This window comes from Budorcas taxicolor, chromosome 5 (assembly GCF_023091745.1).
Source record: "Budorcas taxicolor isolate Tak-1 chromosome 5, Takin1.1, whole genome shotgun sequence".
Lineage (NCBI taxonomy): Eukaryota > Metazoa > Chordata > Mammalia > Artiodactyla > Bovidae > Budorcas > Budorcas taxicolor.
This window is the reverse complement of record NC_068914.1, coordinates 162,899,744-162,924,189: the sequence shown is the minus strand read 5'-3', so window position 1 is coordinate 162,924,189 and position 24,446 is coordinate 162,899,744. Positions and strand designations below refer to the sequence as shown.

At 57.0% G+C, this 24,446-nt stretch overlaps 1 protein-coding gene across 4 annotated transcripts; it reads right to left on the bottom strand.

Annotated features, from left to right (window-relative positions):
- Nucleotides 1–281: 281 nt before the first annotated feature.
- Nucleotides 282–23,889, bottom strand: ZBED4 (zinc finger BED-type containing 4). 4 transcript variants are annotated; one of them, XM_052640001.1, is made up of 5 exons: nt 23,787–23,828; nt 23,113–23,273; nt 22,050–22,128; nt 5,362–5,486; nt 282–5,159 (listed from the first exon to the last, which is right to left on the bottom strand). In XM_052640001.1, the coding sequence occupies exon 5, from the start codon at nt 4,913–4,915 to the stop codon at nt 1,496–1,498; it is 3,420 nt and encodes a 1,139-aa protein (XP_052495961.1). In that variant the 5' UTR covers nt 4,916–5,159; nt 5,362–5,486; nt 22,050–22,128; nt 23,113–23,273; nt 23,787–23,828; the 3' UTR covers nt 282–1,495. The 4 variants fall into 4 exon arrangements, 3 of the variants coding, with proteins under 3 accessions (XP_052495961.1, XP_052495962.1, XP_052495963.1); XM_052640002.1 differs by having other exon boundaries at nt 23,113–23,226; nt 23,787–23,823; XR_008199355.1 differs by lacking the exon at nt 23,787–23,828 and having other exon boundaries at nt 5,144–5,233; nt 23,113–23,226.
- Nucleotides 23,890–24,446: the final 557 nt, after the last annotated feature.

Here is a 24,446-nt window from a genome sequence, read left to right as displayed (position 1 = left end):
GGGGTCGCAGTGCCCGCTCGGAACACATGCCCTGGAAGGTTCTCGGACGTCACTGCCGCTATTAGAAATGCTGCTTAAGAATTACTCTTGCACTTCCCCCAGGTCCCGTCTGCGGCTAACCAAGATTTAAAGGCTGTGTTGAGCGGAGTTTCTGTACATGCTGGCCCCTAAGAGTAGGATTGTTTTATTATCCTAAGAATAAAAAGCCAGTGTCCTCCAGCAGTAGAAAATTGCAAATAAAAAGTTTAATTTCAGAAACTGAGTTCACCATTTATAAATACACTAAAAACAGTCAATGCAAATTCAGATCAATAATAGTACAGTATTTTAACAAAACAACAACTTTTCTAAAAGGTCACAGGCAAGTCAGTGACTCGTCTCACCCAGAATATTTAACCAGTTTGAAATAAGAAAATGAATTCTTTTCTAGACGCTGAGACAAAAACTTTGAAGACATATTATTGTTAAAAAAAAAAAAACCTGATGACTGATAATCCATTCTGATGTCCTTGGGATCCTAAACACCCCACTGATGGCTGAATCTTCCCTATTTTATAAAAGAAAATCTAAACGCCTAAGGCTATTCTTACAACCATAACATAGCAATCTTCCTCCCTGTTAATAAGCCACCTCTTCTAAAAAGAACTGTGTACGTAATTGGATCAGTTTGGGGGTCAGTGCACAAATTTCAAGACAGCTTCATGATGTAGAGCCACTGAGTCAGAGGCTCAGAGATTCATCAACAGGAGGCTGTAAACGTGTCACGCCACGCACTGGCCACAGAGCAGGCCCCACCGTGCACACTGTGAACGTGGGGGTGTGTCCAAGCTAACCGCCCACGTGGCACCAGGGCAGACCCTGAAATGGGAGCTCGCTCTCTGCGGAAACCCTGCGCGACCGACCCTTCGTCATGTGTCAGCTCGGGCTTGTCGCCGATGCCACATCTCTGTCGTGGTCGACAGCTGCCTCCCAGAGCACTCTGTCCCCCTCAACGCCCTGTACAGCCACCGTCAGAAACTGCTCGGTCAAGATGGCTTCAACTCCACCTCCTATTTACAGGTTTTATTTGACAGCCACAAAGGCTGTTCTGTTGCAATTAAAGCAATTTTTAACTAAAATACAGTACCTGATCTGATTTTTACATAATCGAATAAGAAGCCTATGGAATAAAACGGCTCACCTCTCCTCTGCCATTCTACTGAAACAAACTACTGATCCCCAACTTGTAAAAAACCTTACAGTTACAAATGAAAACCCAATCATCGTATTTCATCATTGACGAGGCAAGCTGCTTCTAGTGGACTTCTGAAAACACACACCATGGTACCTGGCCTGAAGGACTGGTTAAGGCACGTGTGGCCGCGACAGCGAGGGCCGGGCAGCCCCTCCCGCGGCCGTGGACCTGAGCGCCCGGCCTGCCGTCCTGCAGGGCCGGCTGCGGCGAGCGCCAGCCTGGACAGATGCCGGTGCTCGCCGGGTGGCTCCAGTGGGCTCTTCAGTACTGGAAGCATATTAAGGGAAGATTCACTTTCAGAAAGATGAGTTTCTCAAAATGCTCCATTAGAAGCCTAGACTGGCCGAAGCTGCCGTTCTCAGGGGGCGTGCTGAATAGCCGCTCAGAAGGGACGATGCTTGGGGGGCAGCCCAGGAAGCGCACGGCCAAGGCAGAGAGGCCGGGCCAGGTGGCCCTCTTGAGGCTCCAGTAGGCGAGCGGGTTGCAGCTGTGCTCCAGCACCTCCTCCTCCAGGTAGGCGAGCACCATGTCCTCGGGGACCTTGGGCCGCCCTCCACGCTCGCTCTTCTTCAGCTTGGCCATGAGCGCCCAGAGGCTCTCCTCGCCGGCGCAGTCCCGGGGCGGGGAGCCCGGCTCGCAGCCGCTGGGGACGGGCGCGGGCTCTGAGGTAGGATCCAGCGTCTCCAGCTCCCTGATCAAGTCCTGCTTGCACTGCTCAGCCTCCTCCTCGGAGAACAGGGAGGCCTTGTAGCGCGGGTCCAGCAGGGTGGCCAGCACGTACCTGGGGTCGTGCAGTGTGGCCGACAGGCGGCTCACCATGGCCTCCCTGAGGGCGCGGAGCATGGTGTCAATGCCCATGGTCTCCTGGAACAGCATCTCTACCCTGCGGGTGAGGATGTGGATCATGGGGATGACCTGGCTCAGCGTGGACACGTGCGCACTCATCTCCCGGCTGGCGGTGGCGAAGGGCTTCAGGGCGTGGCACACGGACTGCATCACCTCCCACTGGTCGCAGCTCAGCAGCTCCCGGAAGTCACACTCGACGGACAGTGCGTTCACCGCCCGCTTCTGCTCCAGCAGCCGCTCCAGCATGTGGAAGGATGTGCTCCACTTGGACGGCACGTCCTGCAGCAGGTGGTGGGGCGGCAGCCCGTACTCCCGCTGCAGCTCCGCCAGCTTGGCCTTGGCACGGGGCGAGCGCTGCACCCGCTCGCAGATCTTCCGGGCGGTGCTCAGCAGGTTCTGGACCATTCTCTGGCTCTTGATGGCCTCGCTGACGATGAGGTTGACAGTGTGGCTGAAGCAGGGCACGCTGGAGCGCGCCCCCTCGTTCAGCGTCTTCCCGATGCTGGGGTTGTCAGTGACGGTGATGCCCACCTGCAGGCCGGAGGACGTCACCCAGGCCTCCCACCAACACTCCAGCTGTTTCTGGATGCTGCTGCCGCTGTAGTCACAGTCCACTTGCGACACGTCCAGCAGCGCTGAGCAGTGGTGGTCCTCACAGTGCGGCCGGGCCGCGGGCGCGAAGGTGACCCAGTGGGCCGTGAGGGTCAGGTACTCCCGCGTCTGGCTGCTCATCCAGATGCCCGACGTGAAGTGGACTACGCCGCTCTCGGCTTCCTGCAGGTGTGCCATGATGACGTGCTTCACGTCCTCGTACATGCCCGGGATGGCCGTCCGGGAGAAGTAGGCCGGTGGGGGCAGGGAGTACTGAGGTTTCAAGTATGCCAGCAGCCTGTTGAAGCCAACGTTGTCCACCAGTGAGTACGGCTGGAGGTCAAGGGCAATCATCTCAGCAATGAGACTCGTGATTTTCTTAGCGACGGGGTGAGAATCGTAAAACTTCTCACTGCCGTCGTCAGAGGCCGCGGCGCCTGCCGACGGCGGGCCCAGGGGTGCCTGGGCGCCAGGAGGGGAGGGTGGGGCAGCCCGGGCGCCCTCGGGCTTCAGCACGCCGCCGTGGAAGCGCTGCAGGTGCCGCAGGAGACAGCTGGTGCCCAGGTTCGTGGGCTTCTTGCCCCGGCTGATGGTCCGGCCGCAGTGCAGGCAGGCGACCTTCGTGGGGTCTGCGGAGCAGGTAGAGAAGTGGTTCCACAGCTTGGAGGTCTTCTTGCTGTTGACGGGAAACGCAGCTTGATGGTTTTTGGTGACCACGGTCGGCAGGCTGGTCAACCGGGAGGAGGACATTTCAGCGGAAGCCAGGGTGGCATAGGGTGAGCTGGCCAGGCCAGCCCCCAGGAAGCCCTTCTGGGCCCCGGCCACCTCGGGGTGGCGCCTGTAGAGGTGCCGCATGAGGCAGCTGGTGCCCACGTCGCCCCGCTTGCCCCGGCTGATGGCGCAGCCGCAGTGCCTGCACAGGGCCTTGAGGCTGTCCGTGGGCGCCAGCGAGAAGTGGTGCCACACCTCCGACTTCAGCCTCTTCATCACCTTCTTGTTCTGCTGGAACACGGCGCCCGGCTCCCGCGGCCGAGGGCTCGGCGCGCCGCCCAGCTGCGTCTCGGGAGATGACCCCCACGAGGCCTCGCCCGCGTCGGAGGAGGGGGACGCCGCGCCCCCGGGGCCCCAGAGTGCGTGCGGCTCCTCCGCCGGCCGGTCGGGGGAGGAGGCTGCGGAGGCGGGGTCCTGGAGCGCCCTCCCCGGAGACACCGGCAGGGGGCCGGACTCCGCGTCTGGCAGCGGCCCGGCGGGCCCCAGGGCCGGCGCGGGGCCGGGGGAAGGCGCAGCGGGGCCGCCGCTCTCCCGCAGCACGATGGCGCGGTGCGCCCGCCACATGTGCCTGATGAGGCAGCTGGTGCCCAGGTCCTTCCCGTTCTTGCCGCGGCTGAACTCGTTCATGCAATGGATGCACACGGCCTTGGAGCTGTCCAGGGGCGACAGGTAGAAGTGCTTCCAGACGGCCGACCGCCGGCGGGACCCGCACCCGCTCCGCGGCAGGGACAGGTTCTTCTCCGCCCCGCTCTCGGCAGGCTCGCTGCAGCGCAGGGCGCGCGCGTGCGGGGGCGGCCCCGCCGGGCCCTCCTCCCGGCCGTACCTCTCCGAGGCCAGTGCGTCGGAGGCGGCCTCTTCGGAAGGAACCGCGGAGCCGGCGTCCTCCATGGCCTGGGGGGGAGCCAGGCCCTTGGCGGCTGCCCCGGGGTCGGCAGGCGCGGGTGCGGGGCACGGCGCCGAGGCGGGGTCCGCTGCCAGTGCGCTGGGGTGCGCCCTGCGCACGTGCCGCATGAGGCAGCTGGTGCTCAGGTCCTTCTCGTTCTTGCCGCGGCTGAACTCCTTCATGCAGTAGGTGCACACGGCCTTGGTGCTGTCCCGCGGCGAGATGAAAAAGTGCTTCCAGGCCGGGGACTTCTTCCTGGAGCCCAGGCCGCGGCCGGCGAGCAGGCTCTGCGTCACGGCCTCCATGGCCACGCTGTACAGGGTGCTGCTGTACTGCGCCAGCAGCGCCCCGTAGTCGTCCTCGGGCTCCGGGGAGGCGCGCCGCCCGGGGGGCTGGCCTGCGCAGCCCACGCCGCCGCCCTCTGCCTGCTCCTGGCCGCGGCCCGCCTGCCTCCCGTCCTCCAGCTCGCTTCCAACGTCCATTCTCTGCACACTGTCATCAGGGGTTTGGGAGTCATCTTCCTCTATTTTCGAGTTCGTGTTCTCCGAATCACCTACTCCTTGGGGACGAGGCTCCCGGCGGCTCTCCATGACTAACCATAACTATCCGGTTCTGGCTGAAGAACTCTCTCTGAGGATGTTTATGAATATGGCTAATCATGAATCTGACGGAGCGGCGGACGGGCGAACTCACGGGCATGTTGCTTCATGCCGCTCCTGAAGCTCTCCCGCTGAACGCATCGCGGTGCAGACGCGCGCGCACACGGGGTGGACCTGCTGGTCTCGGACGCGGGAATGCTGGCGGCTCGACAGCATGGTGCTCCTTCTGCGTCATCTACAACAGATGGAACCAAGCAAGACAAAGGACCCGCTCACATTTCACATCCAGAGTCATGGATACGTCAGCCTCTATATGTGTGAGAGAAATTCCCCAATGGTCAGGTGAAACAGAAAAGCTTGCTCCTTGACTTTACAACCCAGTCACAGGATGAAACACCCTCTCTGTTGGCCTCTCCTGCCCCGAGCGCCCTGCTTACCTTCTCAGAGTCTCTGCCTCCCTGGGCCATCCCACTGCTCCCACGGATGAGGGGCCTGCGATCTGCCTTCTTCTGATGTCTGCCTAACCAGGCTTGAGGCTGAGCATTTATTTAAGAATAAAATCCTGGTGATGGTAAAAAAAAAAAGAAAGAAGATATCCTCTGAATAGACGTTTCCCCAAAGGAGACATACAGATGGCCAAAAGGCACATGGAAAGATGCTCAACATCACTAATAATCAGAGAAATAGAAAATGACACGACCTCACGCTGGTCACAGGGCCATCATCCAAAAGCCTACAAATGATCCACGGCTGGGGGTGTGGGGAGAGGGAGCCCGGCCCCACTGCTGGCGGGAAGTAAGCTGGCGCAGCCACTATGGAGAGCAATATGGAGGCTCCTTAAAAGACCACTGACAGCTGCCACACGACTCTGCAGTCCCACCCCCGGGCATACGTCTGGAGGAAGCACCGATGTGAAAGGACACACGCACCCCAGTGCTCGCAGCAGCCACGGCCAACACGTGGACGCAACCTGAGTCCCCGTCGACAGGTGAGCGGGTGAAGGAGGCGCGACACGACGTGTGCAGGACTACGTGGCCACTGAGGGATAAAATAATGCTGCGGCGGCAACACAGATGGGCCTGGACAGGAACAGACCAGGTGGAGGGAGCCAGACAGAAATGTGGTGTCGATCACAGGCAGAATCCAAAAAAAAGACAACAAACTCATTTACAAAACAGAAACAGACTCACAGACACAGACACACACTTACGGTCCCCAAAGGCAAGCGACAGGGGAGAGGGGTAAACCAGGGACCTGGGAGTGACATGCACGTGCTATTACGAGCCCCAAGCGTCAGAAAGAGACCACAGAGAGAAAGCACCACGGGATGTCCACGGTGGCTCAGCGGTAAAGAATCCGCCTGCCAATGCAGGGGATGGGTTCGATCCCTGGTCCAGGAAGACCCCACATGGCTCTGAGCAACTAAGTCCTCACACCACAACTCCTGAGCCTGCACACGGCAACCACTGAGGCCCACGGGTCCAGAGCCTGTGGTCTGCAATGACAGAGGCCGCCGCAGTGAGAAGCCACTCACTGCAACAGGAGCCGCCCTTACTCGCCAAGACAGAGAAAGCCTGCGTGCTGCGGTGAGGCCCAGCACAGCCAAAGTAATTTAATAAAAAAAAGATACCAAGACTTGGGAAGGTCCATCATTGCAATTTTAGCCCTTCTAATTAATAGGTGGGTTTCCCTGCTGGCTCAGTGGTAAAGAATCTGCTTGAAAATGCAGGAGCCCCTGGTTCAATCCCTGGATCAGGAAGATCCCCTGGAGGAGGGCATGGCAACCCTCTCCAGTATTCTTGCCTGGAGAATCCCATGGAAAGAGGAGCCTGGTGGGTTACAGTCCACAGGGTTGCAAAGAGTCAGACATGACTCAGCAAGTAAACAACAAGATATCTCCTAAATGACTGATAATACTGAACATTTTATGTGCTTATTTGCCATTTGCTTCTCTCCACTGGTGAAGCATCTGTTCACGTATACTTATCTGGCAGGTGGGGTCTTGGCTGCAGCACGCGCGCCCCGGCACTGTGCATACTCGGTGCACACTCGGCTGTGGTGTGGGGCCTGGAGCTGCGGCTGTCAGCCTCAGGTGCTTCTCGTCACGTGGGACCTTAGGGCCCAGACCAGGGACCAAAGCCGAGTTCCCTGCACTGCAAGGCAGACTCTTAACCCTCAGACCATCAGGGAAGTCCCCAGCAATTAATTTTTTTATGGATTATGCTTTGGGAGCTGTATCTAAGAAAGATTTTCTCCTGTGTTTATGTTTAGATCTTTGAAAGACTCAAATTCATTGTTTTGTATATGAATATCTAATAGCTCAAGTACCGTTTGTTGAAAAGATCATGCTTTTCAACAAAAGAACACCTTTGTAACTGTTGATGACTCACTGTGTGAAGGTGCCTCTGCGCGGCAGCTGCTTACGTGTATAAACACGAGGGAAGTGTGTGCGTGTCTGTTCAGCAAATTCTACCCTTTAAGTAAGTGCGGTTCACTGTATGGCAGTCGGCTCAAGGTGGGAGAGTGTGAGGCACACGTGTTTACTGGCCTGTGCCCCCAGTTCCTGACACAGGGCTCCTGAGCCTCTCGGAAGCTCCTGAGTGACAAGCAACACCTTGCGTTCTAGTGAGGCAATGATGGAGGCTCATCACCAGAGAGACCACGCCACGGTTAGAAACCGACTTTCAGCCCCCGGCCCCCAGGATGGCCTGGAGACTGAGCTGATACTCCTCAAGCCCACATCACAAAACCCCAGCAGCTCGGGGTTTGAGGAATGGCTAGGCTCGCGAACACACCCACGGGTCTGGAGGGTGATGCGCCCCAGCTCCACGAGGACAGACGCCCCTGCACTCAGGAGCCTGTGTGTCCCCATCTGGCCTTTCATCTGTGTCCCTTTCCATATAGTGAAAGTCTCTCAGTCGTGTCCGACTCTTTGCAAGCCCATGGACTGTAGCCCGCCAGACTCCTCTGTCCATGGGATTCTCCAGGCAAGGACACTGGAGTGGGTTGCCATTTCCTTTCCCAAGGGATCTTCCCGACCCAGGGATCGAACCCTCGTCTCCTGCACCGCAGGCAGACACTTTACCATCTGAGCTATGAAGGAAGCCCCTTTCCACATAATAAACCTGTAAATGTGAATAAGTGCGTCCTTGCTGTGGCAGCCGCCTCGGCACTTTATTGCAGGAACCTCGGCTTTGAAGCCTCTCAGTCAAAAACACAGGTGACAGCAGGGCTGCTGTGAGTGGGAGTGGTCTCTGGGCCACCTGGACCCCGTTGCTCTGAGCACGACTCCAGGCAGCGGTGTCCGGAGCGGACGGAAGGACAGTGAGCTGGTGCCGGACAACAGCCGGCGGGGGCTGCCAGACGCGAAGCACTCTGCGCACAGAGCCGGGGGGACACGGACAGCGCCTCTGCTCACAGGCCGTGCGGCGGCAGCTCAGGAAGCGCAGGGACTGGCAGACTAGGGCAACGGGCAGGCTAACTCCACGCCGCCTACAGAAACACGCTACGCGTGAAGACAGAGAGAGGCTCTCAGCAAAAAGGAGGCTGCAGCGTGCTAAGCCCAACCCGGGCACGCCGGCGGGGCGCGCGAGCACAGTGGGCCACGGGGACCTCCCACGTGCAGGGAGCGGACCCTGCGGGCCTGGAGTGGGGGTGGGCTCTCACATCCGTACTCACAGTTACCTGAACAAGCGGACAGAAAGTCAGTAAAGACAGCAGACGGTTTGAAAACATTACCATCAAACCCGGCCTCAATGACATTTATGGAGCAGTCCAAACAAACGGAACGTGTGTCGCTTACAGGCGGCCAGAGTGCTCGTCAAGACAGACTGCTCTCTGGACAGTAAGCAAATCCCAATAAATTCATAAGACCTGGAGTCAAAGAATGGTCTCTGAAAGGGAACTGAACGAGAAATCAACATCAGAAAGATGTCTGGAACAATCCAAAGTATCTTTAAGTAAGTAACACTTCTATATGTACGAAGCCAAGGGGTAAAGAAAAACGTCCCAAGGAAAAGTACAGCAAATTTAATCCCGAAGCAAATAAAGTGAAGAAAACAAGAAAAGATTTGAAATCAATTAAACTGGGGGGGGGGGAAGTGGGGAAGAGGTGGCAGGGGGTGGAAATCAGTGAATCCAAACACCGGTTTTTTGGACAGATCAAAAAAATTGGCAAAATTCTACACTGATTAATAAGAGAAAAAAATGGAAAAGACAGAAGCTACCAACAGCAAAAACAGAAGTGGGCATTACCACCAAAGACCCTACAGACACAAAAAGACGGTAAGGAGACAGCCGAGCACCTTTATGATGATAAATTCAGCAGCTCAGGTGAAACGGGTAAATCCCGAAAAGACACTTACGACAGAGAGCCACTGAAGACACAGGGTCTCTGTCGTGTAGCAGTCGCGACGTCTGCCTCACACTGAAGCCTGAACAGCCCTCTGCCTAGTCCCTTCTCTTAAAATTCCAGGTCAAGATGGTTCCACGGGTGAATGTCACCAAACTTAAGAGAAAAAAAAAAATTACTGGTGAAACACACTCTTCCGGAAAAAGACGACGAAATACTCCCCAACTGTTCTAACAAGGTAGAGCTGCCCTGACAACAAGACCGGAAGAGGTGTAACAGGAAAAGAATCCAAGTCATGTCCCTAGGATCAGGAAGAACCCTAAGAAATGTAGCGAGCTCTTAAAAATGTAACAAATCAAATTCAGCGCTACACTGAAGATAATATTCCATGAGTAAGTGGGCTGTATCAGGAGGACTTTTGATTTAATATTAAAAAATCAACAGAAAGCAAGGAGGAAAACCATATGGCCACCGGGTGAAGAGAGGCGTTTAGTGTCGTCTCTGCTCCTGCTCCTGACGAGGACGCCCGCAAGGCAGAAGGGCAAGCCACGGGCGTCTGTGCGACAGAGGTCTCCAGGCCTCCACGGAAAGGTGCTGTCCTAGGAAGGCCGCAGGGCAAGCTCGGCTGCCTCGAGCTCGCCTCCGTCCTGGACGACCTTGCCCGCTCCTCTCTGGTCTGAGGAACCAGCTCATCTCCCTTCGAGGCAAACGTCCCATTCTCGGTTGACCCTGAGGCTCTCCGAAGATTCCTGGGGCAAGACCCTGGGATGACGGCCTGGACTGCTTCCTGCGGGCCCTCTTTCACCTGCTCAGCCTGTGTGGTCTCACTTAAGCCACGAGACAGTCTTTCATGGAAGGTTCACTGTGACGTGTCTCCTTCTACACCAAAGGGCACGGGCACAGAGAGGCTGAGAAACGTGTCTGGGGCGCTCGGGGCAAACAGGCTGCTGCTCCTGGAGCGCTGGAGGCGGTGCACAGAAGACCCGCGTGCAGGAAGGGCTGTGGCTGCAGACACAGCGCCGTGGGTGGACCTGGGGAGGACCACACTCAGTGACGCCAGAGAGAGACAGCTACCGGGACACTCACGCACACGAGGAACCTACAGTCTGCCCCCGTAAACTCGCCCGGGAGGCAGTCGCCAGGAGGCCCGGCTCGCGGCTGCGGGGGTGGGGCGAGGCAGAGTCTGGGGCGAGGCGGCGCAAGCCGGGATGCGCGGGACGCAGGAGCCAGGGCCTGCCGTCTAACATGCTCCGACGTGCCGAAACGGAAACGAATGAGAAGAGAAAGCGCAACAAGAAAAGCGCAGTTCTGATCAGACTTCAGACCACAGATTCAAGAACCCCTACAAACCCCAGGCAAGATTTAAAGAGAAAAAGAAAGCGCTAAAAATAGGAAAAAGCACAGAGATAAAAGTGAGGAGGGGTGGAGGAACCCAGCTCAGCACCGCCAGCGGGTACAGAGAATCCAGACCACGGGCTTCTGCAGCAGGACTGATGACCCAGCTTCTCTAACAGACTGCTTGCATCCCAGTGTGAGCGGGCAAGCCACGCAAGCGCACCCGCAGGCGAGGCAGGGGGCCTGGGCACTGAGTGAACACTGGACAGGAAGCAATTCTAAGTTTATTAAGGTAGAAAGATACTGTGGGTGAGACTGTTTAAAGAATCCCGTCTTTCCGAGACACTAACTGGAGAACGTCTAGATGAAACACGACTTCTCGTATCTGCTTTGAAGTAACCGAGGGGGCACCCAGAGCTGGAATGGCCACGCGTCTGTCTGTCTGTCTGTGAAAACCAGGGGATGAGCGCACGGGCTCATTATGCTCATCTTCCTCACACACACTGCAACACAGCCCCAGGAACTGCTTCAAGAAAAAGCAATGAGACACAGGACCGACTCCTCAAGAGAAGCAGTGTCAACCATGGGACAGAAGAAGTGCACCTTCGGAGTTGCGGTGGGAAAGAGAGAAAGCCAAACCAGGATTCTACTCTCATTAAAGAAATTCCTACAAGAACGAATATGCGATGAAAACACCGCTGGCGAAACCACACACAGAGTGTGTCGCCAGGCGGCTTCAGCTGAAGCAACGGCAAAGCGATGTCCCGGCGGCAGAGAAGCGCCACCCAGGACTCAGCAGCACGCGGGAACAGCAGGACCGGGACGGCGCGCAGCGGAGCGCGAGGACCCGCTGGGCTCCGCTTCCGGCCCCGGCAACGCAAGAACGGAAAACTCACTGAGCTACACGAGGCCGTGGTCCGCGTGATCACAAGGACAAAATGATCTCTGCTCGTTTCCAAGGCAAACCTCTCAGTATCACAGTAATCCAGGTCTGTGACCGGTAACGCTGAAGAAGCTGAAGTTGAACGGTTCTATGAAGACCTACAAGACCTTTTAGAACACACACCCAAAAAAGCTGTCCTTTTCATTATAGGGGACTGGAATGCAAAAGTAGGAAGTCAAGAAACACCTGGAGTAACAGGCAAATTTGGCCTTGGAATGCGGAATGAAGCAGGGCAAAGACTAATAGAGTTTTGCCAAGAGAACACACTGGTCATAGCAAACACCCTCTTCCAACAACACAAGAGAAGATTCTACACATGGACATCACCGGACGGTCAACACGGCAATCAGACTGATTATATTCTTTGCAGCCAAAGATGGAGAAGCTCTATGCAGTCAGCAAAAACAAGACTGGGAGCTGACTGTGGCTCAGAAACTCCTTATTGCAAAATTCAGACTTGAAGAAAGTAGGGAAAACCACTAGACCATTCAGGTCTGACCTAAATCAAATCCCTTACGATTATACAGTGGAAGTGACAAATAGATTCAACGGACTAGATCTGATAGACAGAGTGCCTGATGAACTATGGACAGGGGTTCGTGACATTGTACAGAAGGCAGTGATAAAGACCATCCCCATGGAAAAGAAATGAAAAGACAAAATGGCTGTCTGAGGAGGCCTTACAAATAGCTGTGAAAAGAAGGGGAGCTAAACACAAAGGAGAAAAGGAAAGATATACCCATTTGAATGCAGAGATCCAAATAGCAAGGAGAGATAAGAAACACTTCCTCAAAAAAAAAAAAGAAGAAACACTTCCTCAGAGATCAATGCAAAGAAATAAAGGAAAACAATAGAATGGGAAAGACTAGAGATCTCTTCAAGAAAATTAGAGATACCAAGGGAACATTTCATGCAAAGATGGGTACACTTAAGGACAGAAATGGTCTGGACCTAATAGAAGCAGAAGATATTAAGAAGAGATGGCAAGAATACACAGAAGAACTGTACAAAAAAGAGCTTCATGACCCAGATAACCACGATGGTATGATCACTCACCTAGAGCCAGACATCCTGGAATGTGATGTCAATGGGACTTAGGAAGCATCACTACGAACAAAGCTACTGGAGGTGATGGAATTCCAGTTGAGCTGTTTCAAATCCTAACAGATGATGCTGTGAAAGTGCTGCACTCAACATGTCAGCAAATTTGGAAAACTCAGCAGTGGCCACAGGACTGGAAAACGTCAGTTTTCATTCGAATCCCAAAGAAAGGCAATGCCAAAGAATGCTGAAACTACCACACAACGGCACTCATCTCACATGCTAGCAAAGTAATGTTCAAAATTCTCCAAGCCAGGCTTCAACAATACGAGAACTGTGAACTTACAGATGTTCAAGTGGGATTTAGAAAAGGCAGAGGAACCAGAGATCAAATTTCCAGTATCCATTGGGTCATCAAAAAAGCAAGAGAGTTCCAGAAAAACATCCATTCTGCTTTATTGACTATGCCAAAGCCTTTGACTGTGTGGGTCACAATAAACTGTGGAAAATTCTGAAAGAGATGGGAATACCAGACCACCTGACCTGCCTCTTGAGAAATCTGTATGCAGGTCAAGAAGCAAGTTAGAACTGGACATGGAACAACAGACTGGTTCCAAATTGGGAAAGGAGTACGTCAAGGCTGTATATTGTCACCCTGCTTATTTAACTTATATGCAGAGCACATCATGAGAAACGCTGGGCTGGATGAAGCATAAGCTGGAATCAAGATTGCCGGGAGAAATATCAATAACTTCAGATATGCAGATGACACCACCATTATGGCAGAAAGCAAAGAACTAAAGAGCCTCTTGAGGAAAGTGAAAGAGGAGAGTGAAAAAGTTGGCTTGAAACTCAACATTCAGAAAACGAACATCATGGCATCCAGTCCCATCACTTCATGCCAAACAGATGGGGAAACAATGGAAACAGTGACAGACTTTATTTTGGGGGGCTCTAAAATCACTGCAGATGGTGACTGCAGCCATGAAATTGAAACATGCTTACTCCTTGGAGGAAAAGTTATGACCAACCTAGACAGCATATCAAACAGCAGAGACATTATTTTGCCAACAAAGGTCCATCTAGTCAAGGCTATGGTTTTTCCAGCAGTCATGTATCGATGTGAGAGTTGGACTATAAAGAAAGCTGAGCGCCGAAAAATTGATGCCTTTGAACTGTGGTGTCGGAGAAGACTCTTGGGAGTCCCTTGAACTGCAAGGAGATCCAACCAGTCCATCCTAAAGGAAATCAGTCCTGCATATTCATTGGAAGGACTGATGCTGAAGCTGAAGCTCCAATACTTTGGCCACCTGATGGGAAGAGCTGACTCATTTGAAAAGACCCTGATACTGGCAAAGATTGAAGGCGGGGGGAGAAGGGGACGACAGAGGATGAGATGGTTGGATGGCATCACTGACTCCATGGACATGAGTTTGAGTAAGCTCTGGGAGTTGGTGATGGACAGGGAGGCCTGGCGTGCTGCAGTTCATGGGGTCGCAGAGAGTCGGACACAACTGAGCGACTGAACTGAACTGAACCCTGGACTATCTGGGGAGACCCAGTGCTGTCACAAGGGTCTTCAAAAGTGAAAGACAGAGGCAGAGGAGAGACAGGAAAGTATGACTGTGGACAGCGAGAGGCGCATTGTCGCTGGCTTTGAAGATGGAGGGCGGGCCCACACGCAGGGACGCAGGGGCCTCTGGGAGTGAAGGGCGAGGAGCCACCCTCTGCCAGGCCGCCAGGAGGGCAGCCTGGCAGCACCATGGCTGAAGCCCAGGGCTCCGAGCTCAGACTGCTGGCCTCCACATGTATGCTGTCTTCAACCACCAAGTCTGTGGGAGAAAACTGATACAATAAACAGAAAAGGGTTAAGATTAAATCCTACATAAGGATAAGAGAAAAGGTAATGAAGACGGAAAAACATCTCTATAGATAATGAAAGCACACTAGAAAAACATAAGCACAGATTAAGTGAAATTGAGTAACTTATTTCAAAAGAAGCTAACAACGTTAAGGAAACAATACAAAAGAACGAAATAAATCAAGACAGAAAAACACTGAGATGAGGTCACAGACCCTAAGAAACTGTTACAGATGAAAGTAAAATGTCATTTTAGAATAAAGACTAAGTTAAAAGCAACAAAAGAACAAGTAAGCTCCACAGAGGATTGCGTAAGGTCAACAGAAGAATTTAGGAAAGAAAAAGTTTTAATGAAAAAGAAATAAACGGATTAAAAAAAAGACTCAGAAGAAGCTGACCAATTTAAAACTTAGGTAAAGAAAATCCAACATGTGTATAACCAAGGTGTTTCTCCAAACACTCTGAAATAAAAAGGTGTACTGAAAGAACATCCTGGGCTTCCCTGGTGGCTACGCAGTGAAGAACCCTCCTGCCAATGCAGGGACGCCGGCTTCATCCCCGATCCAGGAAGATTCCGCATGCCACAGGGCAGCTAAGCGCATGCACCGGAGCCGGTGTCTAGAGCCCGGGAACTGCAACTCCCGAGTCCACGAACTCCAGAGCACGTGCTCCGCGACGAGAGAAGGCACTGCGGCGAGAAGCCTGCACGCCACTAGAGCGGCGCCTGCTCACAGCAACGAGAGAAAGGCCTGCGCAGGAACAGAGACCGGCACAGCCGAGCATGGAGCTCAGCACACAAGGAAAGCTACTGCAGAGACAGGGGAGTGAGCTGCAGGGCGGGGGCCGTCCGCCCGTCATAGCGGGCACACAGGCATATCCCAGGAAAGCCACCGGAGTGAGAAGAAGGCCACAGGCAAAAACCACATCATCTGCAAGGGAAAGCGGCCTGTCACGAGTCTGACAGCAACGTTTCACGCTGTAAGACAGCAGACTAACATGTTTACCACATTCAAGGAAAAAACACATGAGCCAAGCCTTTCACCTCCAGTCAACCGGACATCAAGTACAAGGACGCAGAGAAACTGTTACCAACAAGCCAGAATCCAGGTGGTATCTTTCCTTGAGGCCTTCCTGAGAAGTCGAGTGGAGAGGGGAGTGCTCATGCGTCTCCCTGCAGGGCGCACTGAGCGAGCGTCCCGGGAGAGCAGGTGGGCGCTGCGCAGCTGCAGCGTCGGCCCTGAGCCGAGGGAGGGGGCTGGACGACACGCGGGTCCCTGGGCCAGACACTGGGCTGCCTTCAGCAAGGACAGGGCCACGTGCAGAGATGGGGAGGCGGGCTCCGGTCCCCCTCGTCCTTGCAGAGGCAGACCGGGAAGGCCAGACACTCGTCCTGCAGTCCTGGGAGTGGGACCCACCCAGCTCTGCTCGGTGCAAAGTCCTGAGAGGAGCGACCCCCGCGACCTCCAGACTACAGCTCTCAAACACGTCTCCCACTAACGGAGCCGAGGTTCCCAAGGATCACAGGTCCAGGGGCGGGAAGACCACAAAATGAGCCGAGGACGCTCTGGGGACCCAGGGAGCCAGGACCTTTGCGAGTGGACGAGGACAGTACAGGAAGGATCCAGGCATCAACCTCAAGGGCTCCCCCTGTCCAAAAATGAGATGATCTGAACGTAAATAAGGGTCAGCATTATACATCAAAACTCATCAAATGTTTAAGTCTATTAATGCATAATCCCCAATAAAATCCTCAATCGGTCACCTCTGGAGGATGATAGGAAGGCAAATGATTCACTACTTTGAGAAGTGACAGGGAAGCTCACCCTCAGCTCCTGACATCTGCTACAGCACCAGAGAGCCAGGGCAGGGCTCCCACTCCACGTCCAGCTCGCGAGCAGAGACGCAGGGACTCAGCCGAACGGCTCCACCTCATACGGGCGCTGATTAACGCCCAGACTGGGTGCACCCCTGGGGAAAGTGCCGGGAGGGGGGTCACACACGAGGCGCCTCCCGAGGGGGCCACACACCTGCCGGAAGCAGTCTCCCCAGAGAGCAACCCGATCCCACCACCCACCCCGAGGAGACCAAGAGCAGGGAAGACTCACGGGACCGCGGTGCCGCCAGCGGGCACTGCCCTGGCCAGTCCCCAGGGCCTGTGCCAGGGGTTACGCCAGCACGCGCCCGGGATGGGGCTGTCAGGGGAGCCCGCCGCCTTCCGGTTTGTCTTCCTCTACCGCTGGACCAGTTCTCTACACACTAGCTCAACATCGTAGGTGGGACGGGTCTACTTTTTTCCTTTTGCCCGCATGGGGATCTCGGTTCCCTGACCAGGGACTGGACTCACGGCCCTGCAGTGGACGCAAAGCCCGACCATGGACCGCCAAGGGAGCCCTGAAGTGTCTGTTTCAGGGAAAACGCTGCCACTGGCTCGAGCAGCTTCCTACTACTTTTTCTACTATTTTCGCACCAAATGTTTAGAAAGGCAAAAAAGGAGGTGCGGTTTAGTTCTCACACTGCAGACGGGTCATGCATCTGAGGCACTGGGGTAATTCTACACGGGTGTGAGGAGCCACCTGGGCTTGGCCACCCGTCCCAGAGCTCTGGAGATGCTCCTCTGGCTTGAAAGGTGAGGGCCCCCTGGTCACGGCGCCTGGGTGGCACCCAGAACCAGCTGTCCCGCGGTCCAGCCTCTATGTCCAGCAAGTAAGGACTAGCCCACAGGAAAATCGCCAACACGGAGGTCCAACAGGGCGATCACGGGCAGCGCGTGGAACAGCCTCCTCCTAGACAGACGCGGCAGGCCTCCCTGCGTGGGGCCGTGCAGCCGCCCCCCGACAGCCAGAGGGTCACTCTGAACCTGGTGGTGAGCAGTGTGGGGCTCTGCTCAGCAGGGCGCACAGCCCCCTGAACTGAGCACAGACAGGGGGGAGGAGAGGAGCGCAGAGGACGGACCCAGCGCCCAGGCCTGCTGAGACCGACTGCACGCGTTTCAGCTCCAAGAGCAAAGCGCCAAAAGGCAGAGGCAGCCGGCCAGAGGGTCTTTCCACGGGCTAGAATACCGTGTATGGGAGAGTCCCAGTTCAGGTGTGTGTTCTGACTTGGGGAACATACAGTTATTCTCCATTTTGAGAATTAAAGAAAGCGCCTTCCAGGCTGCTGTGATGCAGGAGTGCCCGTCAGACAGGGTCCCACGTGTGCACGCCCCAGTCCCCGCCCTGCAGTGGCCGCAGCCTCAGCGGCTCCCTAACACGGAGACCAGCTTCCGTGCAGGCCCTCGCCTGCCACACCACCAAAAACACACGACGAGCATCTCCATTCCTCAGGCTGCAGACGCAGCAGATTAAAGGAAAAAACTTCAAGTCATCTCACCCAACCGGGCGGGAAAGGCCCGAAACTTGGCAGCACCCCAGTGAGGACTCTGGAGCCCCTACCAAGACACATTCACCCAAGGACCCAGTAACCCCATGTCCAGGGACAGACTCTGAAGACTACCTCATCAGACACACAGCAACACTTGTCCCAGGCCAGGCGCTGCAGTTCCACAGCCAGGCTGCAAAACCACTCACACACCGCCAGTAAGGCCTGATACATACGTGCATCCCAGTCGCTTCAGTCTCGTCCAACTCTTGCGACCCTATGGACTGTAGCCAGCCGGGCTCCTCTGTCCATGGGATTCTCTAGCCAAGGATACTGGAGTGGGTTGCCATGCCCTTCTCCAAGGGATCTTCCCAAACCAGGGATCAAACCCAGGTCTCCTGCATTGCGGGTGGATTCTTTGCCAGCTGAGCTGCCAGGGAAGCCCAATACATACACAGACCATGGGAAAAAAAGCAAGACACATGGGGTAAATGGCGCTTGTTACGTTTTATGATAAAAGACAGGAGGGAAAACAAAGTGAGCTGCAAACATTAATGTCTGTCTGAAGAGCTTATTTTGACACTTCTCAGGTGGCACTGGTGTGAAGAACCTGCCAACCAACGCAGGAGACGTAAGACGTAAGAGACGCAGGTGTGACCCCTGGATTGGGAAAATCCCCTGCAGGACAGTATGGCTACCCACTCCACTATTCTTGACTGGGAAATCCCATGGACAGAGGAGCCTGGCGGGCTACAGTCCATGGGGTCACAAAGAGTTGTACACGACTGAAGCAACTTACACGCTTATTTTGCAGGATAAAGCAGAAATAAAGATGGCTGCCTGTAAAGAGTGGAGGAGACAGGAATGCAAGTGAGCTGGCTGATTGCATCTTTTATATAACGCTGACTTTTGAGCGGTGTGATTATCTCTACATTAAAATGCAGAACATTTCAAGCGTGAAATCTAAAGGCCTATCAGATAAGCAACCATACTGCAAACAGAATGCTCAGCAAGGGGCTTTAACGCACGGGACTTCATGCGCCTGAAGCAGAACACGTACTGAAAACAAAAGAACACCTCAAATTTCGCTGAGTGATTTCACTAGCAGCAGCAGCAGCGTAATATTTTCATTTCACCTGTGTCATACACACTTTAGCACACACAAAACAATGTGACTGCGCCAATGCCATCGAGAATCAAAATTTTCAGGATACGAAAACGATATTAGAAACAAGCAAAGAGATTAAGTAAAACTGTGCAACTTTAACTTTCTCTTGAAAGCATCAGCACGAACTCTCGATGTTTTACAGTCGCCTCCCAGCTCTGTGGACTAGACTAGACCAGCCCTTGAAGCGGCAGTGACACCAAGCACACTGCACACAGCTGGCCCCTGGGCTCTGGTTTCTCAACACCCTCCTGCACCAACGGGGGCCACGGCGCTCTGCGGAAAGAGCGACTGCAGCTCTGGGAACGAGAGAGGCTGCAGAAAGGACGTGCCGCCAGGAGTTGGCTCTGCGGGGCTCCCACGGGTCAGTCACGACTGTCTGAACGTACAACAGAGACGGAAGACTTCAGTGGACTATGATGTAACGGATCAATCTGCCAGTCTGCACTGATGCTCAAGGATCAAGAGGAGAAATGAAAATACCTGCCACGGGGGGGAATGCTGCAGCCACTGCTCCCTGGAAAAGGGTGACGAGGGGAGAAGGCGCAGCGTCCTGCCCTCCTCAAGTGTCACGGGTGAGGGAAACACACGTGAAAGGCAGGGGAAGGGGCCACAGCCCGACAGAGCGGGGCCCGTCCCGACAGGACAGTCTGAGGGCGGCGCACAGGAGGCCCAGCACCGCCACCTGAAGACGCTGGGTCCCTGGCGGGTGGCACCCACGGGTGGGGGCCGCTGGGGCACAGGGGCCAGCTGCAACGTATTTTCGGACTGCCGACCATGCGGAGGGCGGCCCCCAACTGCCCGCCGTGATGTTCAAGGGTGAACTGTCAACGGCAAAGCAGCAAATGGCAAACAGACCCAGAACACAGGGACGTTTCTGCAAGACAATCGGCCTCGTCTCTTTAAAAAGTCAACGTCCCGAGTGGGGAAACCGGACTGCGGCTCAGCCGCTCAGCGCCGTGAGGACTACCGTTCACTCCCTCCGCGGCCACGCTGCCGGGGCGAGCACGGCCCTCTGCCTCTCCTTTCTCCCGCTGGGGGAGGGGGCGGCATGCAGCTCGCAGGACCTTGGGTCCTTGACCAGGGACTGAACCTGGGCCCTCGCAGGCAGGGTGTTGGCGTGCCGAGTGCGAATCGCTGGGCTGCCGTTTCTGAGAAGAGAAGGGTGCTCAGCAGCAACCTGCTGCGGCCCCTGCTGCCCCCTCAGAGCCTGAAAGCACGGACAAGGGATGTGCACCAGCGCTCCAGCTCAGGGCTGGAGCAGCGGCACCTGGACCTGCTCCCAACCTACCCCCCAGCCTCCAGGACACGCACGCCGGCCTGCAGCCCGAGCCCCGGGCTCCCGGGCACAGCTCGGGCACCAGTGCCGCCCCATGGCCGGGCGGCCTCGTCCTTGGATGTGGCAGCCTTCCCACCAAGGCCACCAGTGCAGATCTGGTCCCCACTGAGAGTGAGCCGCACCTGCTGAGGGTGCAGAGCCACGGCTAACATCTTCCCGGGGAGCAGCCGCCTCCAGTGCAGAGCCACCACCCAGGACTGGCCGCACGGAGCCCGAGAGCCGGACGGAGGCCAGAGCGCCCTGCGGGGGCTGAACCGAGAGGCCCGGGGCCAGCTCCTTGAGACGCGGTAGGCATCCCGGCTCCGTGCAGGGCCATGGGCCCTGTCCCCCACGAGACGTCCGGGTCGCGGACCAGGGCTGCCGGGCTGGCTCCGCCCTGGCTTCGAGGGCGCTCCACTGAGTGCCAGCGGCTTCTCTGGGGCAGCAGGCGGTCCCACCAGCCACAGGTCTGATGGGTTGCCGTGGCGAGCCGCCGCTGGACGTGGTTCAAGTGTCCACGTGCGACCGGGCAGCACCCGAGCTCCTGCTCCAAACAGCACGTGCCCTGGGCTGCTCCCTCCCAGCAGGCCAACCGCGGGGCAGGCTCAGTCACCGGGCCCTGAGTGAGGACGGGCCCTCCGTTTAGACCTGCGGGCTTGGGGCGGGTTGGGCAGGGCTGCACGGACTGAGGAGCCCCCGCGGGCAGCGCCAGGTCAGCAGGGGACGCCCCGCAGCAGGCCCGGCCTCTCCGGTTCCTGCGGTGCGCAGACCTCGCTGTGGGGGCAGGCGGCTGCCGCAAGGCCTTCACCCAAAGGAAAGCAGAACCCAAGCAGGGTGAACACCTGAGCAAGGTAGGGACGGGCCTTACGACAGGAGATGGCCCGAAAGCAGGGGCCAGGCTCCACAGCTCACTGCCGCTTCTCACACAGGGCCTCTGCTCCGCCTCCCCCAGGCCCCTCGGCGCGGGACGCAAAGGTCCTTTCCTCTCCAAGCGGTCTTCCGAGAGCACGCTTGTCATACTGCCCATCACCCTTGCCCACGGCTGCTTGTGCTCTTCCTTGGAGAGCTCACTCCGCCTTCTCTGCCCATCCTCACCACAACCGTGCACCGCTGCCCCAGCAGGTAGAACAGCGCCAGGCGAGAGGAGAGAGGCGAGAAAGCTCGCGCGGAGGCAGGCACCTCCAGCCCTCCCGGGGCCCTCCACCTCGGAAACAGGAGGAAGGAGAAGAAGGGGCTTGCTTTCACTCCTAACGGTGCCTTCCAGGATACCAGCTGCCAAAAGCACACATCAGACAGCTAGAAGTGATCTAAATACTCCAGAGTGATTAAAATCAGGCAGTGCCGTAGCCTGAGGGAGAAGGGAGGGAATGACAGGGAAGTGGAAGGGGCCGAGGCTCTGGAAGCTGCCTGACAGGAAGTCTGCTGCCACCCGGACACTGACGGGAGGCCGCAGGGTGGTCAGGGCAGGACTCCGTGCAGCTGAATTCAGTAAGACACCAACGGTAAACAGAGATGATGCCTCCTACAGCTTACATTAGACATCAAGCGGTCACCTCTCATGCTTTGTGCAGAGCAGCTTAGGAGGACCCCACGCTGCTGAGGGACAGTCAGAGGGGCCCCAGCCAACCCTGGCAGGCGCCCCCAGTGTGCCTGCCCTGCTCACAGTGAAGGAGGGAGTCAGAGCAGAGCTGGGAGGAAGGAGCTGAGGCCAGGCAGAGACACGCAGACGAGAGTGGCGGGAAGGACAGACTGACCGCGGTCACAGCGCCTCGTGCTCCCGCAGCGCCGCTGCCCAGGTCTGCTCTCTCTCCAGCTTCCACGCCAGGCAGGGATCTGAAAGACAACACACACGCCCTTCACCACGTCCTGAGCACAGCTGCCTTGGCCCCTCTGCACAGATGCAGGGTTCAATCCACGGCCCTAACGGTTCCCTTCAAACCCTTCCCAGCGCTTCAGGAGCGCTCCTGGCACAGCATGAGCCATTCACGAACCTCCTTCTGTGTGTGGTGACGTGAAAAAGCAGGGCAGACTCTTCATGCCCTGAAACGTCAGGAAGGAACAGCACGTGTGTGGCGATGTGGACTCAGAGTCTGTGCTTTCTTCCAATACAGGAGGTTAACTTCCTGAAGACTCACAGACTCTCTTAACTTGTGCCACATCTTTTCCTGAGAAAATGTAAACCACCACAAGCAGATACCATCTGTTTAAGGATTACAGGAAGCGTGCACCCCTGCACAGACAGCCCGTGGCAGGCCCCGGGTATGAGCTGGTGAGAGGAGTCTCCTCTCACAAGATAACTCTGCATGGAGATTAAGTCATAACTGCAATTTGGCTTGTCCAGAGCGCTTTTTAAAAACTCCAACTAAATCCTTCCTCCTCTCCTAATTTTAACACCGTGATGTAGAGGAGACGTCAAAAGTTAGTATAAAAAGTCACAAGAATGCAAACGGGTGTCATGCAAGTCTGAGATGCGTTTTTCAAAATTACGGACTTGATCTGATCAGAGTCAACTTCAAAACAAATAACTTCCCTTTTTCACAAACTTGAGAATGCCCACAGAAGCTTCTCCTGATGGCCCAGCTGGGCAGGGGTTTGCTTGCAGAGAGGTGCATATATGTGTGTCTATGAACAGTCACTCAAAATGCAAGGAGAGTCTAGGGGGCTGGCAATTCTCTTAAGCAAGCAGGATGGTGTGGGTCACAGAAAAAAAGATAAATGACTCCGTCATTACTTGGGTCAAAAAAAAAAAACAAAGCCGCAACTGGAAAAACGATCGAAATTCTGCTCTGCAGCTTGATTCGGGCTTTCACTACTTACACTTGAATGTCATATCCAGAAACACGCACAGTAACCAAGAAGCATCAGAAGCGTGCAGAGAGGAGCAGCGTCTCGTGCGCTGAGACGTGTAAACGAGGCCCCGGGTGTCCCTTCCTGGAAGCGCACAGAAAATGAAATACTGTGCCGGGGTTGCGGGACACCTGAAAGGCACAGCATGTAAGGCGATCCGTGGCGGTGGCGGAGGGCAGAGGCCCTCGGGACGGACACTCACCGGGCACCTGTCTGCTGGCCGGTGACCCCCGCCCCAGGGCGACTGCGGCTCGGGGCTCGCCGCGTGGTCAGCCGTAGAGCCCACGCCGGCCGGCACGCCTGTCCCCGTGCTCGCCCCGCGGCCGGCCCGGCGTCCGCGCCCGCTCCCACCGCCTCGCGCTCACCCCGCCGGCCGCGCGGCCGGAAGAGGCGCCCCGGGTGCCCCGCTGTCACCCGGGCCGGCGGCCGCGGGGCGCGCAGCTGGAGCGGCGTCCGGACGCCGAGGCCGAGGCCGCTGCCCGGGCGGGGTCCCCGCGACGGCAGGCCGCCCCCGCCCCGCCCTGCGCAGGCGACCCCGCGCCCGCCCGGCCCGACCCCGGCCTCGCCCTCCAGCCCCCGACTCCCGGGCCCGGCCCCGACGGCGCGCCTGGACGGCCGGCCCGGAACGCGAGCCGCGCACTCACCGCGGCGACCCCACGGCCGCGCAGGCGGACGCGCCCCATTCATCGACCTCGGCTTTGTCCGCCCCCGGCCCCTCCCGCGCCGCCGCCGCAGCCGCCGGACGCTGCACCCCTCCCAGGGCCCCGCGCGGCCGGGGCGGGGCCGGGGGCGGGGCCGGCGCGCGCAGGCGCAGTGCCCGCATGCCCGCCTCTCCCCGGGGCCCGGCCGGACGAGCGGCTCTGGGTGCCGAGGCGCGGCTGATGGGGCGGGTCTGGGCCGACTGCAAGGCGTCGCCCCGCCCCCAGGGCCGGCATGGGCCGACCGCGCAGGCGCAGTCCCGCCCCCGGGCCTGCGCGGGCCGACCGCGCAGGCGCAGCCACCTCCGGGCTTCGGCCGCGCAGGCGCGGTCTCCGCGCGCCGGCCCCGCCCCCGGGCGGCCAGCGGGGCGGCCGCGAGGTATCCGGCGCTGGCGCGGCGGGCGGCGCTGGCGCGGCGGGCCGCCAGGGCCTTCCTGGTAACTCGGCGGCGGGGCGGGCGCACGCGGGCCGCGTCATCGGGGGCTGCGGCGCGACGGGCGCCCGGTCCCGCCTGCAGGTGCGCGCAGGTGCTCGGCGCCTCTCGGCCGCGGAGCCTGAAGCGGCGCATGGGCCGACGGCGTCCGTCCCGCCGAGGGGCTCCGGGGG

Excerpts from the sequence above, each read along its gene's own strand:
- ZBED4 (XM_052640003.1), bottom strand. The coding sequence starts at position 4,915 with ATGGAGAGCCGCCGGGAGCCTCGTCCCCAAGGAGTAGGTGATTCGGAG.